An 18,088-nucleotide genomic window follows, 5' to 3' on the forward strand; every position below is an offset into this window, starting at 1 on the left:
TCTGATTTTGAGAAATTTACATGGGAGTGAATGGGGCAGTTTTCTGTGCCTAGTGCCAAACAAACGCTCATAACTCTGAAGCTAATTGATAAAATGATGAGATATTTTGAGGTTTCAGAAAGGACGAGTTTCTCTACCATTTAAAAGTGAAACTGAGTTTCTAGGTGAAAGTTTAAGGATTTTAAAGCAGATTCCCTGCATGATCAGCTGTGTCTGTGAGACTGAGTGGCCTGCTGTGACGTCATCGATGTCAGTTAGAATCTGAAGTTCTGAACATTCCGCCGTTCGTTCTTATGGGAGGTTTTTAATTTTTAAACTTAATTTTATTAAAAACTACCAATCCGATCGGCTCCAAACATACAGAGCACAAGTCACAGCGCCGAGACCTTCGGAACGCAGTTTGAACGGAGTCTGTACGTTAAGCGGTCCGGGCTGTATTAAGCCCGAAAAGTGTGGAAGAAGAATAAGAAGTATGAGAGATAACTATAGAGACAATAATAGAGACAATAATAGAGATAACAATATAGATAATAATAGAGATAACAATAGAGATAATAATAGAGATAACAATAGAGCGCTTCTTCAAGAACTCTAAATATCATGAAAATGGAAAGGATTTAATTGGTGGTCAGTTGGGTTTTGAGGCCATGAGGTCCCAACATTAGATGTCGATGTTCAGTGTTGTGGCTCCAGCTGCGGCACAAAGCCTGTTCCAGGTTTTGGTGTGAGTCTTTAACACCATCTGCAGAGACACACAGTAACATAAACACACTATTCTGTATTGTTATTCATTAAAAATGATAATGCAGATTAGTAGCTGCAGACTAGAGGAATTTGATTAAATGAGGCCTTTTGTAGGTCATTGGTATTCGGCAGATCATCACTATATAAATAAATGGAGTTGTTTTCAGATCAAAACCTCTCAATCTCTATATTTAGTTTTTGACATAAAAATGACCTTTGAAATTCCCCTTTACATTGTGTGTAAGTTTAGACCAAAGAAACGGCCCAAAATTACTTGGAAAAAGTCTGGTTCCATTGACTTGCATTAAAAGTAAAGCAGGTGTTTTCCCCGGTAAAATATGTTACTGTTTTGGAGATATAGATAAGATAGATAATGACAGATGCTCAAATATTTGACTGATATTCAATCAGATTAAGCCTAAATTTCCAATTCCCATTAGGCCTGTAATTTAGTTTAAGACCAAGTTTAATGTATGGGGCAAAAATCCAACATAAAATATGCTATACTTTTTTGAGCAGGCCATGTTTTATTGTTTAAATTTGTTTTTAGTATTATTTTAAAATGAGCAAATAAACAGTAATTGGGCATTTAAATGTGTTCTCGGTAGAGAACGCTGGTCCTGGAGGACAGGTGTTCAGCTTAATTAGGTGATTTCACTGCTCAAACACACCTGAATCGACTCGGCTGTTAACGGCCAGGCTCAGGGGGTGAGGTTGAGTAGGGAACCACCAAAGTGCTGGACACCAGCCCTCCAAAACCTGGATCTGTGCCCCCCGGCTGTAGAGGATGTGTTGACGTATTTTCACTTCAGTCAACAAAAGGTCATTTTTTTTAACCCCATACAAATAAATAGGGGCTTCTGTTACCCAATACAAATAAACGTCAGATTCCTCGTGCTGATCCACCAGTTAGTCCCAATTTCTACGTTTAATAAATATTTTGCTGTTGTCGGAAAAAAAATCTCACATATCCATTTTTTCAGTTTTTGACATATTTTGTAAATGCCTGTTCTTTACATTATGAGTAAATGGACGAATGAAGAATGGACCAAGATAAACGGCCCAAAGTGACAAAAATGTCTGGTTCCATTGACTTACATCAAAAATAAAAAATGTTTTCCTTCTCCTGTAAAGTTATAAGTTGTCCTGTAAACCATTTTGAAGACTTTCTTCTGAGATGCAGCGATTTATTTGTCGGTATTGGCAGACGTGTACAGTGTAAATATATTGGTGCATCACTAATCGTTTAGCATAATATAAGAATAGTAATGTAAATAGTACAAATATAAAATATTAGCTTCAGTATGTAGAAAGCCGATATTAAAAGACTTTTCTCAATTAAGCAGAGTCGCTTAGTCCCTTTGTGTTTTTTATAGTTTGTGTCTTTTTTTGTCCTTTTGCTGGGTTTAGTCTTTTTACTGCCCACCTCAATGATCTCCACCTTGCGCTCCCAGGCCCTGACGCTCTGCTCCAGCTGGGTGTGCGAGTCCTTGGCCGTAACGTAGCCCAGTACATGTGGCACGTGGAAGTCGGCCAACTGCGCTCTCAATTTCCTGTTCATAGCCTCTGCTTTGGCTCGCTCCTGCACAGAGGAGAATCAGAGAGAGGAGGAAAACAGTCTTAGGCCGAATGACGGAGCAGCTTCGGAGTTTGAGCCTGGTCAAGGCTTGAGTCAAGGCTGAATGACACTGTTAACAGCTATAATGCATCTCCATTGAAAATTCACTGCCTGGGTATTCTGTGTCAGAATAAAGGGGCACTTACTCCGGTTAAAGAGACACTCCAGCACTTCCCAAACTAAGCTTATTTTCACTTTCAGTAAAAAAATGCAATTTGACCAGAAGCGCTCAGACTTTTTGTATTTCACAAGTGAGCCAATAATCTTGGTGGTCACTTGATATATTAGGAGTAGGGCTGCATTCGGGATTCTGAACGCACAGACAAAATAATAATAATTAAAAAAAAAACACTCCTGGTCAAATTGCACATTTTGTTCATTTTCTAGGTGAAAAGTTCACATATCCTCGACAGAATAACCTTAAATATACATAAAAATACTAAGTATGGCAATTTTTTTGTGAACTTTAGTGACAACTTGTATATAAATGTAAATAAACATACCATTTAAAACTTTTGTGCCATAATGTTTATACAGGCTGCATTTTTGCCCAGTACTTTAAATTCAGTAAATAAACAGTCACTGTGCATTAAAATGAGCAGAAGTGTGTCCCTGTAGCGTATATGGTCACTTATTGTCAAAAGGTCATTTGACCAGGGGTGCCCAAACTTGGTTAAAACCAGAGCCATCCGCTGTTAATGAATGGGTAAACGCACCGATCAGGCATAACATTCTGACCACCTCCTCGTTTCTACACTCACTGTCCATTTGATCAGCTCCACTTACTGTATAGCTGCACTCTGTAGTTCTACAGTTACAGACTGTAGTCCATCTGTTTCTCTGATACTCTGTTACCCTGTTCTTCAGTGGTCAGGACCCCCATGGACCCTCACAGAGCAGGTACCATTTGGGTGGTGGATCATTCTCAGCACTGCAGTAACACTGACATGGTGGTGGTGTGTTAGTGTGTATCGTGCTGGTGCGAGTGGATCAGACACAGCAGAGCTGCTGGTGTTTCTAAACACTCACTGTCCACTCTATTAGACGCTCCTACCTTGTCAGTCCACCTTGTAGATGTAAAGTCAGAGACGACAGCTCATCTGCTGCTGCACAGTTTGTGTTGGTCATCCTCTAGTCCTTCATCAGTGGCCACAGGGCGCTGTTGGCTGTTTTGGTTGGTGGACTGTTCTCAGTCCAGCAGCAACACTGAGGTGTTTAAAAACTCCAACGGCACTGCTGTGTCTGATCTACTTGTACCAGCACAACACACACTAACACACCTCCACCACCCAAACAGTACCTGCTCTGTGAGGGTCCATGGGGGTCCTGACCACTGAAGAACTGGGTGTGTCCACACTTTTGACTGATACTATATATGCTTATATGTATATATGTAGAGCGCGAGTTTCTCTTGCTGTGTTGTAAATAGTTTTATTTCTAATTTTAAAAAGCTTTGTCTTAGACTTGGTCTTACACCGTACACTGAGGATTTCCAGTGCATATTCCCTTTTTTATATCTAGGGGCAGCGCTGATGCATTTTGTCAGTTTATTGTTGTGAAATATCCCTTTTCTCAATAAATATAAAAATATATATTAAAAAAAATAGTAGAACTCGGGACACTTGCCTATCAGGATTAGCCCTACTGAGAAATATTACACTTATTTCTGTAAAATGAGGATATTTTGGCACAGCAGTATGATTAATACATGCTCAAATATTAGTTTAAAATGGTCAAATCTAAATATAGATGCGGGCAGAGAATTATTATTTCAGCAATTATCCGCCAGTCCCGATTCCAATATCATGGTGCATCCCTGATTTCTAGTCATGTGCCCATCTGTATAAACTAGTGTCTCGAGTTTTTTACAGGAATGTTTCGGATAATGGACTGAAAGCCTGCTGACCTCCTCTGCCGTCTGAGTTTCCTGCTCAATCTTCACAACCACCTCTTCCCGCGAAGCGATGTCACCGCTCAGCGACTTGGACTCCAGAGTCAAGCTCTGAAGCTTCTTCTGCAAGAGAGAGTCTTGATGGTCACACCACTTCATCATTAGTACAGTATTAGAACGTTTTCACTTGCCCAAGCCCTGCATGAGGTGAATTAACTGCGGTGCTCCAGGATCTACTAGTTTCATGTCACAGTTTGGTTGAAAAACACACGCATCATCTAAGCCGCTTCTCCTTCTGGGTCCGCGGGGGGTGCTGGAGCCTATCCCAGCTGTCATCGGGCGAAAGGCAGGATACGCCCTGGACAGGTCACCAGTCCATCGCAGGGCGGTAGTCCAATGGCCATGACATGCCTGGTGTCTGAAGTTTGCTTCTTTGGTTCTACACTGGAGCTACGAGCCCAACGTAACTAACAAGCTCATGTAAACCAACTCCAACCATGTGGAGGTCAGCAATCTCTGATAGACGTAGATCCCGAGTGTCCAAACTTTGTTCAGAGGCCAGATCATGCCATATCAAAACACCTGAGGGCCCAAATATTATTCACAATTAGTTTCTAAAAGATCAGGCGCACAGAATCGGAGCTTTCTGTGAGCTGCCGTGTTTCCTGTCACTGCATGAGAAAATGCACGAGGCTTCTTTTACTGTTGGATTGTTCATTCAGAGCAGTTTGGATCAATAAGTGCTTACAGTCAATAAGTTGTTTAAGAGTAACAGTACAGCATGTCTACATTAATCATATTCAAGTGTTTACTTGTTGGAAAAATGTATTTTGTGAAACAGCTATAAACGCTTGGTTGTGTTAGATAATGTCCTTTCCATGTCAAACGCAGTGTATCCACGATGCTGTTCGACCTTAAAGGGTTAATATATACTGAACTACTGAATTTGCTCTGATAAGAGGTTTTCTCGCCAAAATCGCCAGTTTTCGGTGTTTAGTTTGAGCTTTATGTCTGTAGTCTCGACTACAGTGGGTTGCAAAAGTATTCAGCCCCCTTGAACTTTTCAACCTTTTGCCACATTTCAGGCTTCAAACATAAAGATATGAAATTGACATTTTTTGTGAAGAGTCAACAACAAGTGGGACACAATCGTGAAGTGGAACGAAATTTGTTGGATATTTTAAACTTTTTTTAGAAATAAAAAACTGAAAAGTGGGGCGTGCAATATTATTCAGCCCCCTTGCTTTAATACTTTGTAGCGCCACCTTTTGCTGTGATTACAGCTGCAAGTGGCTTGGGGTACGTCTCTGTCAGTCTTGCACATCGAGAGACTGAAATTTTTGCCCATTCTTCCTTGCAAAACAGCTCGAGCTCAGTGAAGTTGGATGGAGAGCGTTTGTGAACAGCAGTTTTCAGCTCTTTCCACAGATTCTCGATTGGATTCAGGTCTGGACTTTGACTTGGCCATTCTAACACCTGGATACGTTTATTTGTGAACCATTCCATTGTAGATGTTGCTTTATGTTTTGGATCATTGTCTTGTTGGAAGATAAATCTCCGTCCCAGTCTCAGGTCTTTTGCAGACTCCAACAGGTTTTCTTCCAGAATGGTCCTGTATTTGGCTCCATCCATCTTCCCATCAATATTAACCATCTTCCCTGTCCCTGCTGAAGAAAAGCAGGCCCAAACCATGATGCTGCCACCACCATGTTTGACAGTGGGGATGGTGTGTTCAGGGTGATGAGCTGTATTGCTTTTACGCCAAACATAAGTTCGATTTTGGTTTCATCTGACCAGAGCACCTTCTTCCACATGTTTGGTGTGTCTCCCAGGTGGCTTGTGGCAAACATTAAATGAGACTTTTTATGGATATCTTTGAGAAATGGCTTTTTCTTGCCACTCTTCCATAAAGCCCAGATTTGTGCAGTGTACCACTGATCGTTGTCCTATGGACAAAGTCTCCCACCTCAGCTGTAGATCTCTGCAGTTCATCCAGAGTGATCATGGGCCTCTTGGCTGCATCTATGATCAGTCTTCTCCTTGTTTGAGCTGAAAGTTTAGAGGGACGGCCGGGTCTTGGTAGATTTGCAGTGGTCTGATGCTCCTTCCATTTCAATATGATCGCTTGCACAGTGCTCCTTGAGATGTTTAAAGCTTGGGAAATCTTTTTCTATCCAAATCCGGCTTTAAACCTCTCCACAACAGTATCTCGGACCTGCCTGGTGTGTTCCTTGGTCTTCATGATGCTCTCTGCGCTTTAAACAGAACTCTGAGACTATCACAGAGCAGGTGCATTTATACGGAGACTTGATTACACACAGGTGGATTCTATTTATCATCATCAGTCATTTAGGTCAACATTGGATCATTCAGAGATCCTCACTGAACTTCTGGAGTGAGTTTGCTGCACTGAAAGTAAAGGGGCCGAATAATATTGCACGCCCCACTTTTCAGTTTTTTATTTCTAAAAAAAGTTTAAAATATCCAATAAATTTCGTTCCACTTCACAATTGTGTCCCACTTGTTGTTGATTCTTCACAAAAAATTACAATTTCATATCTTTATGTTTGAAGCCTGAAATGTGGCAAAAGGTTGAAAAGTTCAAGGGGGCCGAATACTTTTGCAACCCACTGTAAATGTAGTTCACTAAATGAAGCTGTAGGTCTGGTCAGCTGCCACCATCAGGTGAAAGGAAGAACTGCAACGTACTGGCTGGTGGGCCACTTATAAAATACACTGTAAAACAGAAGGCGGGGGTCAATTAAAATCTGTCTGTGGGCCATATTTGGCTCTGGGGCTGAAGTTTGGACATCCTGACTTAGATAATTGTGGTTTCTGACACTGGTCGACACTGTTGTCTACAAAAATGGACAAAAGTACTTTAGCATAACTACAAACACACAACAAAAATATTGACTATAGTAGCAGCCATCATGTTCTACATCAGTCATGTCAAACTGGGGACCTACCAGGCCAAAGTGCTGCCCCAGTGAGATCAGCGTTTAGCCTCACCTCATCTGGGGCAGTCGTGGGCTGGAGGTTAGGGAACCAGCCTTTCGTGACCTGAAGGTTGCCTGTTCGATCCCCAGAGCTGACAGTCCATGACTGAGGTACCCTTGAGCAAGACGCCTAACCCCCAACTGCTCCCCGGGCGCTGCAGATAGGGCTGCCCACCGCTCCGGGCAACTGTGCTCAATGCCTCCTAGTGTGTGTGTGTGCTCACTAGTGTGTATGTGGTGTTTCACTTCACGGATGGATTAAATGCAGAAGTGAAATTTTCCCATTGTGGGACTAATAAGGGTCTCTTAATTAATTAATTATGTATGTGATGATTTAGACATGCTAGAATGGACCTTTCATAGAATGGAAAATTCCTTCCCAGGATTTCATTCCAACGGCCTGGCTTCTCTAGTTAGGCCAAACCTCCAGCAGAACTGTCCAGGCAGTTAGAACAAAATCCTGGGAAGGATTTTTACTCTCTGGACCTGAATTTTCCACCTCTGTTAGCTACTTTAGCCTTGTAGACCCAGTAAAATTAAAAAGGGAACTCTCAGACACCAAACAGATCAACACCAATTAGGATGAGCAGTCTAAGCTATCTAAACTACTCCTGTAGCCTCTTAAACTCCTCGGGACCACCGGTGGTTCCAAAGCGCACTTTGTCATTTTCTTCATAACGTTCATATTTCATAAACTCCATTCCGAAGCTGGGTGTCGTATGAGGCTGTAGCTCTTCTCTCCAGTCTAATAGACGGTGATGTCATTTTAAACTCTTATAATAAAAGAAGCTGAACTCACAACTTTTTGTCTTCTAAAAGTCGACCCATTTTTTGTGCTATAAACTCTAAACAATATAATATGAAACTTTTTTGGCTTTCAAAAGTAAACTGTAAGTATATAGCGATATGTTTAGATCACAAAATACATTTTCTGTTAATCTGGAGCTTTTACAATAAATAAATAAATAAGATTTTCATTTATTTCATGCAGTTACTCAATAACTAGCCTTACAGTTTGGTCGTGTAAATTCAGATGGAAAAAACAAAATATACCCTGGAGAATAAGAGGTTAAGCCAGGGGTGCACAACTCTGGTCCTGCTCAAGCACACCCAGTAAACCTTGCAGTTGACAGAAAAGTGTCAGCAGGTGTGTTTGAAAATACACCAAACTGTACTGAACACCTGCCCTCCAGGACTGGAGTCAAGCACCCCTGCTTTAAGCAATTGCCTTCACAACAGTACAGCTGGGGGGGGTATAGTCCTGTTCCTGGAGATCTAGCACCCTGCCTAGTTTAGCTCCAACCCTAATCTAGCACACCTGGTCCAGGTAATGAAGGTCTTTCAGGGCAGATGTGTTGGATCTGAACCCTCCTGGTCGAGCATTGTACACCCCTGTAGTACAGACGAGGTGCTGTATGAGATCCAGTATTTGACTGTGTTCTATATCGTACTTAAAATCAATGGTTCTTCATGGGTTTTTCAGTAAAGGTAACGGTTCTGCTTAGGATCAGGAGTTCTATATGGTAGAATGACATGCTCTTTGCATGGTGAAATGGTTCTCCAGATTGATGGAAAATATGTTGTGCATAGTTCTATACAGCACCAAAAAGGGTTCTTCTACAGTTACAAGCTTGGCATCAAACCAACAGCAGAACCCTATTTGGTGCCATGTAGAACCACGTTCCAAAATGCTTGTATGATGCAAAGATCCATTTAAGCATGGAATGGTTCTATGTAGTGCCCACGGTTGTGAATAAAATCATTGCCTTTACTAAAGAACCGTCTTTCTGAAGTGTGTAGATGGAGATCTGTACCTTATAGGAGTTGAGGACCTGCAGTGTGTTTCCAGTCTGCAGTTTGAGCCGCAGTAGGTCCTGGTTGCGTTGGTCGATTTGCTCCAGGTACTGGCTGTTCTCGATCTTCAGCTGCTGGAAGTCCACCTCTTGAAGAGCCTCCCCCATCTCCTCTTTCTGCCGCAGCTGCAGCTGCAGCTTACGCTTCTGCACGTGCAGCGCTGCGTTCTTCAGACGCAGCTTCTCGATCAGAGTGTCCTGCAGAGCGGAGAGCCACAGTCAGATCAGTTCAGCATTAGGAGATTTGAGCTTTGTGGTGGGGGGCGGATATCGATTCTTAGAGGCATCGTGATGTGGATGTGAACGATTCTGAATCGATTCACAAATGTCAAAAATCGATTTTCTAAATATTAATTTATAGCTTAATGTTGACGGAACCCAAAAGGTGGAACTTGGAAGTGGGTAAGCGCAGCTCCCGTACAGTCTGTGGTGGCACAGAACAAAAACACCACTGGATGATCAAGAAATCTGACCGGCTCCCTCTGCGTTAAAGCCAGATTAGATCAGGAGTCACAACACAACACAAATGTTAAGAAGAGACATTTTGTCCTTTCAACAAAAGTCAAACCACCTTGGGAGCCACAGCATTTAATGTCCAGTATGTCTCAGTATGTGCTGATGTCCTAGTACAGGCAAAAAAATATAAACAAAAACACAGATTTACTTTAAGCTTTACCTGTAGCCGCTTTCCTCCCAGGCGTAGAACAGTACGGGAAAATTCGAAAGAGAAGGGACTTCATCTCCACAACTTCTTTAGTGTTTGACAGTCTCTCACTGCAGATTTAATGTACCAGGAAACTGCGCTGCTTATAAAATCAAATTCGTCCATTCGTGTCAAAATGTTCATCTTAGTTAAATTTCCTTCTTTGTTTTTTCGTTTACTACTCGCTCGGCGTTGCTATGTGACCTGCAGTCTGCACGCCAGTTCTCAGTCATTGAGAACCAGGGCTTTTGCTCCATGTTGCACAATGTGGAGCTGAGATACAGCGTCCAGTCTCGAAGATTATTATATATTCATATTAGAATATATAATAGAATAGAAGACACTATATTACCAAAAGTTTTCAGTCACCCCTCATAATCATTGAATTCAGGTGTTCCAGTCTCTTCCATGGCCACAGGTGTATAAAGCCGAGCCCCTAGGCCTGCAGACTGCTTCTACAGACATTAGTGAAAGAATGGGTCGCTCTCAGGAGCTCAGTGAATTCCAGCGTGGTACCGTGATCGGACGCCACCTGTGCAGCAAGTCCAGTCGTGAAATTTCCTCACTACTAAATATTCCACAGTCAACTGTCAGTGGGATTATAACAAAGTGGAAGTGATTGGGAACGACAGCTACTCAGCCCCGAAGTGGACGGCCACGTAAAATGAGAGAGCGGTCAGCGGATGCTGAGGGGCATAGTGCGCAGAGGTCACCAACTTTCTGCAGAGTCAATCACTACAGACCTCCAAACTTCATGTGGCCTTCAGATCAGCTCAAGAACAGCACAGAGAGCTTCATGGAATGGGTTTCCATGGCCGAGCAGCTGCATCCAAGCCTTACATCACCAAGTGCAATGCAAAGCAAGGAATGCAGTGGTGATGTAAAAGTAAAAGTCCTCACACAGTGAGAAAACAGAAATCCTGTAAAGAAAATTCAAGATGCATCGAAAGTTTTTATTCGCCCACCCCTATTTGAGCTCTTACCAGCTGAAGCTAAAAGATGTTGGAAAAGCGATGCGAGAGTGGGAGAGTAAACAACGGCCATGTTGGCTGGCAAATTAAAGGAAAAGTCCAGCAGATACATGCAAATACATTTCCATAACACAAATACAGCCTGAAGACCGGTTTGGTATCTAAAGTTTGCTTTTTCAGTCTGTAGTCTCACTTTTTTGTATCCTAATCTATTTTAACCTAATCTATCCTATTAAATCTATTGTTTTAATCATGGTTTTAATTTCTATTCTTGCTCAGCTTATTTATTTTTTTAAACATCTCTGTATTTTTTGACTATTTTTTTCATTTGTAAAGCACTTTGAATGACAGCACGTTATGAAAAGTGCTATATAAGTAAACTTGCATTGCACTGGAACTATGAGGCTAACATAACTATTTCCTCCACTACATTTCAGAGTCTAATATCCGACTTTTTCCTCCTACATTTTGAGAAATCTGTCGTTCCTTTTGGTTTCTGTGTGTATAAAAACGTAACATGTCAAAACGAAAGAAGCGCAAAGCCAGAGCACCAATCAGGGCCCAGCGGTCACTTTGTTTAGAGCTGGTTTTGACCTGTTGGTCATACCGACCCAGTGCAGCACACGGTTCAACGTCAGCGCAGCAGCGTAAAACTTTGGGAGAGTCTGTTCAACATAAATGATGAACTAACCTAACTTTGTGTAAATAGAGCTCAATATAGAAATATGTCCACATATGCAGTCGAGACTGACGCGGCTTTTTTCTGAATTTCTACAAACACCATTTCATTTTATAGTAAATGAGTTTGGGCTGGTTTATGTTTATGAACAGACGCCTACAGATCAACATAGTAAAGGAGCTCATCTGTGATCCTGAGTTTAAAGCCAGTTTTTATTCAACTTAAACTTGGAACTAAGTTGTAAATAAATCTGAAACTGAAACTTTGCTTGTGTGTAAAAAGTGATTTCAGAGCCACTCGGTTCTCCCTGATGGAAACTGTTTACCTTCAGTGTTTTGTGCTTCTGATCATTTTAATAGACGTCAGCGTCACTAATTAATGACGTTCTATTAAAAGACTGGTTTACCAAGAGAGACGCTGGAGGACTTTCACCTGAAATGAGTTCATGAAGCCAGTCTGGTTATAAAAATGATAACAGGACATCAGAGCCAGAATTACTCTTTTAGTACTTTTACTTTATACTTAAGTACATTTGAAGGGAAATACTTTAGTACTTTTACTCAAGTGGAGGTCTAAAGGGAGGAACTTCTACTTCAGTCACAGTCCACTGCCATCTAAAGGTACATAAAGTTATTGCATAAAGTGATTACAGATATGCTGCCTGGGGTCATTGTTTTATTTACTCTGGAAGATTTTAGCCTGAAAACAATTCATGGTGCAGAGTTACATGCAGAGCACTGTAAGACAAACAGCCTCCAAAGAAAACTTATTTTTTCTGATTTTCCACAGTTTTACTATTTTGGATAGTAAATAAAATGTCTATATTTGTGTTGTAGGCATCATGACCTCTCGTTCCCATCACCACTACTGTAAAGAGTTCTCTTTACAATGGACCATTTCACATTAAACCACTTTGAATGACTTTGTTTACATCTTAATGATTTAATTATGCATATACACTTACCAGCCACTTTATTAGGTACACATGTTCAGTTGCTTGTTAACACAAATAGCTAATCAGCCAATCACACGGCCGCAACTCACTGCATTTAGCCGCGTAGAGGTGGTCAAGACAACTTGCTGAAGTGCAGACCGAGCATCAGAACGGGGAAGAAAGGGGATTTAAGGGGCTTTGAACGTGGCGTGGTTGTTGGTGCCAGACGGGCTGGTCTGAGTATTTCAGAAACTGCTGATCTGCTGGGATTTTCACGCACAACCATCTCTAGGGTTCACAGAGAACGGTCCAAAAAAGAGGAAACATCCAGTGAGCGGTCAGTTGTGTGGACGAAAATGCCTTGTTGATGTGAGGTCAGAGGAGAATGGGCAGACTGGTTCCAGATGATAGAAAGGCAACAGGAACTCAAATAACCAACCAGAATCTCTGAGGAACGTTTCCAACACCTTGTTGAAAGTCAGCCATGAAGAATTAAGGCAGTTCTGAAGGCAAAAGGGGGTCCAGCCTTTTACTAGCAAGGTGTACCTAATAAAGTGGCTGGTGTATTACAGTGTATAGTAATGTTGAAAAATCAGTGGAATTCCCCCGTGACAGTGAGTGAGAGTAAGAGATGTTGGGGGGGCCAAAGGGGGCCTTAGACTAAAACTACTAATCTAGAGCACATTTTAAATGCAAGCCTGTCTTTTTCTTTTAATGAACGAGGTCATGAACAAGTTGCCAGTCAAACTTTTTCCCAGCATTCACAGCAATCTCCACCAGTAGGATTTAATTCCACAGTGGAATCACATTTTATCCAGACGTCCATCTAGAGCTCCAGAACAGCTGGAGCTGAAGCTGCCTTAAGTAAACATCTGCATGTGTATAACTGTGTTAACGGGTCTTTCGTCTTACCTTGGATTTCATTCTCTCCTCAATGTAACGGCTGACCTTCTCTGCGGCCATCACAGCCTGCTTCTCCTGTAGAGTTTTAGCAACGTCGCGGTCAAACTCGTAGCTCGCCTTCTTAACCTCCACCAGCCGGATGTCAGCTTCTTCAATAGTGGCCTAAAAGGAGTAGAAGCCATTAGGTCAGATGTTATTACCTCCAGCCTGGGAACCTCCATCCTGTTTATATTATAGCCTAATGAAATATTATATATAGTACAGTTTCACACAACTACACATAGTAGCTGGCTGTCTTTTGCATTTAGGATTGTATGTTTGTGCCAGGGGATACTGAAAGGGCAATTCCACAGATTTATCAAATTTTCTGCATAATTCTGTCAATGAGATGTAAACAAACTCATTCAGTATGATGTAAAATGTTTAATTGTAGACAATCTTACTGACACGGAGTTAATCACAGTGGTGCTATTAGGAACCAGAAGTCTAAACCACAAATATAGGCTATTTATCTAAAACCATCTCACCTCAAAACATAACAAACCAAAGTCTCCGTCATCAGGCAACACATTCATAACGAGGGAGCTTTTAGACGCACTAACCTCTTCAGACGTCTGGTTCCTATCACCGCCACTGTGAACAGTTCTGACTCTGTAGGTTTGTATACAACGAAGCGTTTCGCTTTAAATCACTCTGAATGGCTGTTTACATCGTAACTATTTAATTATGCACAAATTTAGAAAATCAGTGGAGTTCCCCTTTAGGCCAAAAGGCATGGGACAATGCGCAGTTCACAGATTATCCAGCTTAATTACAATGAACCTTGTAATTGTGGACGACTCTCTCTGAAGTCTCTTTGAGCTTCTCCAGGTCGTCCCTCATCTCGTCCAGCTCCCTCTGACCAATATCACACTTCTGCTCCAGCGTCAGACGCTGTGATCGCTCCTGAGACGGTCGCCGCGCTTTGGATTTCCTCCGGTTCTTGAGTCACAAATAAACAACAGCATGACAACGAATACAGGTTTGAAATACAAGACCACGGCATACATGTACTTCCCAAAAGCTTTGCAGGATTAGGGTAATATTAATTAAGAGACCCTTATTAGTCCCACAACAGGGAAATTTCACCTCCACATTTAACCCATCTGTGAAGTGAAACACCACATACACACTAGTGAATACACACGCACTAGGGGGCAGTGAGCACACTTGCCCGGAGCGGTGGGCAGCCCAATCCGCAGCGCCCGGGGAGCAGTTGGGGGTTAGGTGTCTTGCTCAAGGACACCTCAGTCATGTGCTGTCAGCTCTAGGGATCGAACCGGCGACCTTCCGGTCACGAGGCTGGATCCCTAACCTCCAGCCCACGACTGCCCAGTATAAAGCTATGTACTAAGCCATGACTAACCAACACAAAGAGTGTGGAAATGACATAATGTGCCCTTTTACCGAACTTATACTCAACTGTTAACATCCTTTACCCGTTTTCAAAGAGCAATAAAATGGAACTAAAGGGCGGCACGGTGGCGTGGTTGGTTAAGCGCTGTCGCCTCACAGCAAGTAAGGCCTGGGTTCGATTCCCTGGACGGGCAACCAGCGTCCTCTCTCTGTAGAGTTTGCATGTTCTCCCCATGTCTGTGTGGGTTTCCTCTCACAGTCCAAAGACATGCAGGCAGGGCCAATTGGACATGCTACGTTGCCCCTAGGTGTGATTGTGTATGTCTGTCTGCCCTGCGATGGACTGGCAACCTGTACAGGGTGTATCCTGCCTTCCACCCGATGACCACTGGGATAGGCTCAAGCCCACCACGCCCACCCCCCGTGACCCTGAGGGAGAAGCGGCTTAGAAAATATGTGTGTTCAACTAAACTAAGCAGTTTTTCCTTCAGTGATGTCAATTTTAATAGAATCGTGTTTGATTTATAAAAAAGGAGCAAACTGGTTTTTGGTCTCGGTGGGTGAGAAAGCAAGTCGACATTCATAAAAGCTTTTTTTAATAGTTTGTTTTGGGTGTAAATAAAAATGTTTATAGTGTCGGTTATGCAGGACTGTTTGATATGAAGACATCTGCAGCTACACTGTATGTTTTATCTTGGCACAACTGTATGTAACAACTGACCTACACGATTCAGACGCAGCAGAGAGAGCTAAGGTTGAAAAATCAGCACTCCTTTAGGCAAGTATGATAATAAAAGTCAGCTGAGTGATGGAAAGTATAAGACATATTCACCCCCATCTCCATCGATGAAACAGCCCCCAAAGAGTCGGGCACAACCTGAGGAACCAGGTCACGGGGATCCAGCCGACTGACGTAGCGCTCAAACATCTCAGTCTCAGGCCGCAGCGCTGCATTGGAGAGTCTGCAAGACGGAAAATCACAACAAATATAGAAAAATACGTGAAAACGGCACACGCCCAACAAAAGACATCGCCTTCGCTCTGGCAGCTTCAGGAGCACTGCAGCTCACACTTTTCCAGCCACTTCGATTCAAATTTGGGAGAGTCTTGGAGGAGGACAGATCATGTGCAATGCTGAACAGCCAGGAGTTCACTATTTATTTGGAGGGCTGTTCGTCTTTTCTTTGCTGTGTTTGGAGCACGTCTGGGTTCTGGGGCCCCAGGTCAGAGCTGGTCCACAGTTTTTCTGTGAATACTCAAAAAATCATCCTGGTTCCTCAGCAGTCTGTTAGCCAGATGTTTTACTTAAATAATAATTAGTTAAATGTTACAAGGCGAGGCAAGTTATTTATATAGCACACTTCACACACACGTCAATTCAATAAAGAACACCAAAAGGAACAATAAACACAAAGTGCTTAAGTGTAAAAAAAAAATTATAATAAAAAAGTGGCAATAGCTTAAAAAATGATAAAACAGGTGATTAAAAGCAAGCTGCTGCTCTCGGAACAAAATCTTGTATCTCATTTTACTTTTAATCTAAGCCAACGGGACCAGACTTTTTTGCAAAGAGCAACAAGCATTTGCAGATTAGATGGATTGATAGGTGGATGTATGTATGTATGTATGTATGGATGGATGTATGTGTGTATATATATATGTATGTATGTATGTATGTATGGATGGACGGATGGATGGATGGATGTGTGTATATATGTATGTATGTATGTATTTATGTGTGTATATATATATGTATGGTTGGATGGATGTTTGTATGCATATATGGACGTGTGTATGTATGTATGGACATATGTATGTACAGATAGATGTATTTATGTATGTATGAATTTTGTGTGTATGTATGGGTGGATGGATTTATTATGCCATGTCTAATACAGCAGCACAAAGAGCAAAACAAGATATATACACAGATGCATAAGTAAAAAAGTAAAGCTATATAATAAAACATACTAAAACAACTATAAAAAATAACGTGCAGCACAAAAATAAGTAATATCGCATAAATATCATGCAAAGTTGCCCTGTCCACGGAATGAACCAAGTGACTAAGCACAGTAAACAATAACGTATGTTAATATTTTTGCAGCATGACTTATCAAAGGTAAAGTGTAGCAAGAATTAAATGATTAAACTCTCAGAACTACATGAAAATAGAACTGGTTTTATCTCAGATCTCCTGCCAGTTTGTTCCAGTTGTGGCAGCATAAGAACCTTTTTGGGTTAAATGACCATTTCAGATGCCCTCTTGGTATCAGCTGATGTTATTTTGATTGATTTTTGGACAAACTGTGACCTGGTTATTGATCAGATTGTCTGCCTTTAGTAAAAGGCCACAGCTGATCAGGAGGTGACGCTGCTGATGCTACAGTTATGCCGGATTAACTCACCTCTGTTAGTTTAAAGCAGCCTGACTCTGAACCCTCCACATAAACGTGAGCTTAGCGGTATTTCTCGCGTTTCTTACCTCAGCTTTTCCGCCAGTTCAACGATTTGTTTTATATCATCGTCTGTAACGTGGCCGTCGTCCGTGGCCGCCATGGTTGCTATGGTAAACACTGCCGTCGTCAAGGAGGGAGACTCCAAAGAAAGAGGACGGCAGGGAAACGCTTTGAATTCTGCTAAACTGGTGATGCAGCCCTGAAAATGTGTTGCAGGAAACACATGCAGGCCCTAGGTGTATATTACTAATACAGTACTGTGAGAAAGTTTTAGGCATCTAAGCTAACTTTATTAGGCCACTTTATTAGGTATTTATTAGGTGCTCAATTGCTTGTTAACACAAATAGCTAATCAGCCAATCACACGGCTGCAACTCAGTGCATTTAGGCATGTAGAGGTGGTCAAGACAACTTGCTGAAGTGCAGACCGAGCATCAGAACGGGGAAGAAAGGGGATTTAAGTGTCTTTGAACGTGGCGTGGTTGTTGGTGTCAGACGGGCTGGTCTGAGTATTTCAGAAACTGCTGATCTACTGGGATTTTCACACACAACCATCTCTAGGGTTTACAGAGAACGGTCCGAAAAAGAGGAAACATCCAGTGAACGGTCAGTTGTGTGGACGAAAACGCCTTGTTGATGTGAGAGGTCAGAGGAGAGGAACTCAAATAACCAACCAAAGTCTCTGAGGAACGTTTCCAACACCTTGTTGAAAGTATGCCACGAAGAATTAAAGCAGTTCTGAAGGCAAAAGGGGGTCCAACCTTTTACTAGCTTGTACCTAATAAAGTGGCTGTTGAGTGTAGTTTGGCTCACTTCCACCCACAGCGTTGACTGAAACCAAACTCCTGGATGCTCTCCTACTCAGGGGTTACTCAGGGTGAGAGGCGCCGGGTGGGTGTGGGGAGATTCTCCAGCTGGCGGCCGTGCAGTTGGAGTTTG

General features: G+C 42.1%; 1 protein-coding gene across 1 annotated transcript; it reads right to left on the bottom strand.

Annotated features, from left to right (window-relative positions):
* Positions 1–510: 510 nt before the first annotated feature.
* Positions 511–17,398, bottom strand: ccdc113 (coiled-coil domain containing 113). Its single transcript, XM_017698795.1, has 8 exons — positions 17,176–17,398; positions 15,523–15,652; positions 14,118–14,276; positions 13,305–13,457; positions 9,067–9,303; positions 4,269–4,376; positions 2,171–2,326; positions 511–742 (listed from the first exon to the last, which is right to left on the bottom strand). Exons 1-8 carry the CDS (start codon positions 17,247–17,249, stop codon positions 662–664), a joined length of 1,098 nt encoding a protein of 365 aa, XP_017554284.1. The 5' UTR covers positions 17,250–17,398; the 3' UTR covers positions 511–661.
* Between the last annotated feature and the right edge of the window lie 690 nt (positions 17,399–18,088).

This window comes from Pygocentrus nattereri, chromosome 8, assembly GCF_015220715.1.
Source record: "Pygocentrus nattereri isolate fPygNat1 chromosome 8, fPygNat1.pri, whole genome shotgun sequence".
Taxonomy (NCBI): domain Eukaryota; kingdom Metazoa; phylum Chordata; class Actinopteri; order Characiformes; family Serrasalmidae; genus Pygocentrus; species Pygocentrus nattereri.

Coding starts and splice junctions, on each gene's coding strand:
- ccdc113 (XM_017698795.1), bottom strand. CDS start 17,249: ATGGCGGCCACGGACGACGGCCACGTTACAGACGATGATATAAAACAA. Junction 13,458..14,117: donor GAGTCGTCCACAATTACAAG/GTTCATTGTAAT, acceptor TACTCCTTTTAG/GCCACTATTGAAGAAGCTGA. Junction 9,304..13,304: donor AGGAGAGAATGAAATCCAAG/GTAAGACGAAAG, acceptor TCCGCTCTGCAG/GACACTCTGATCGAGAAGCT.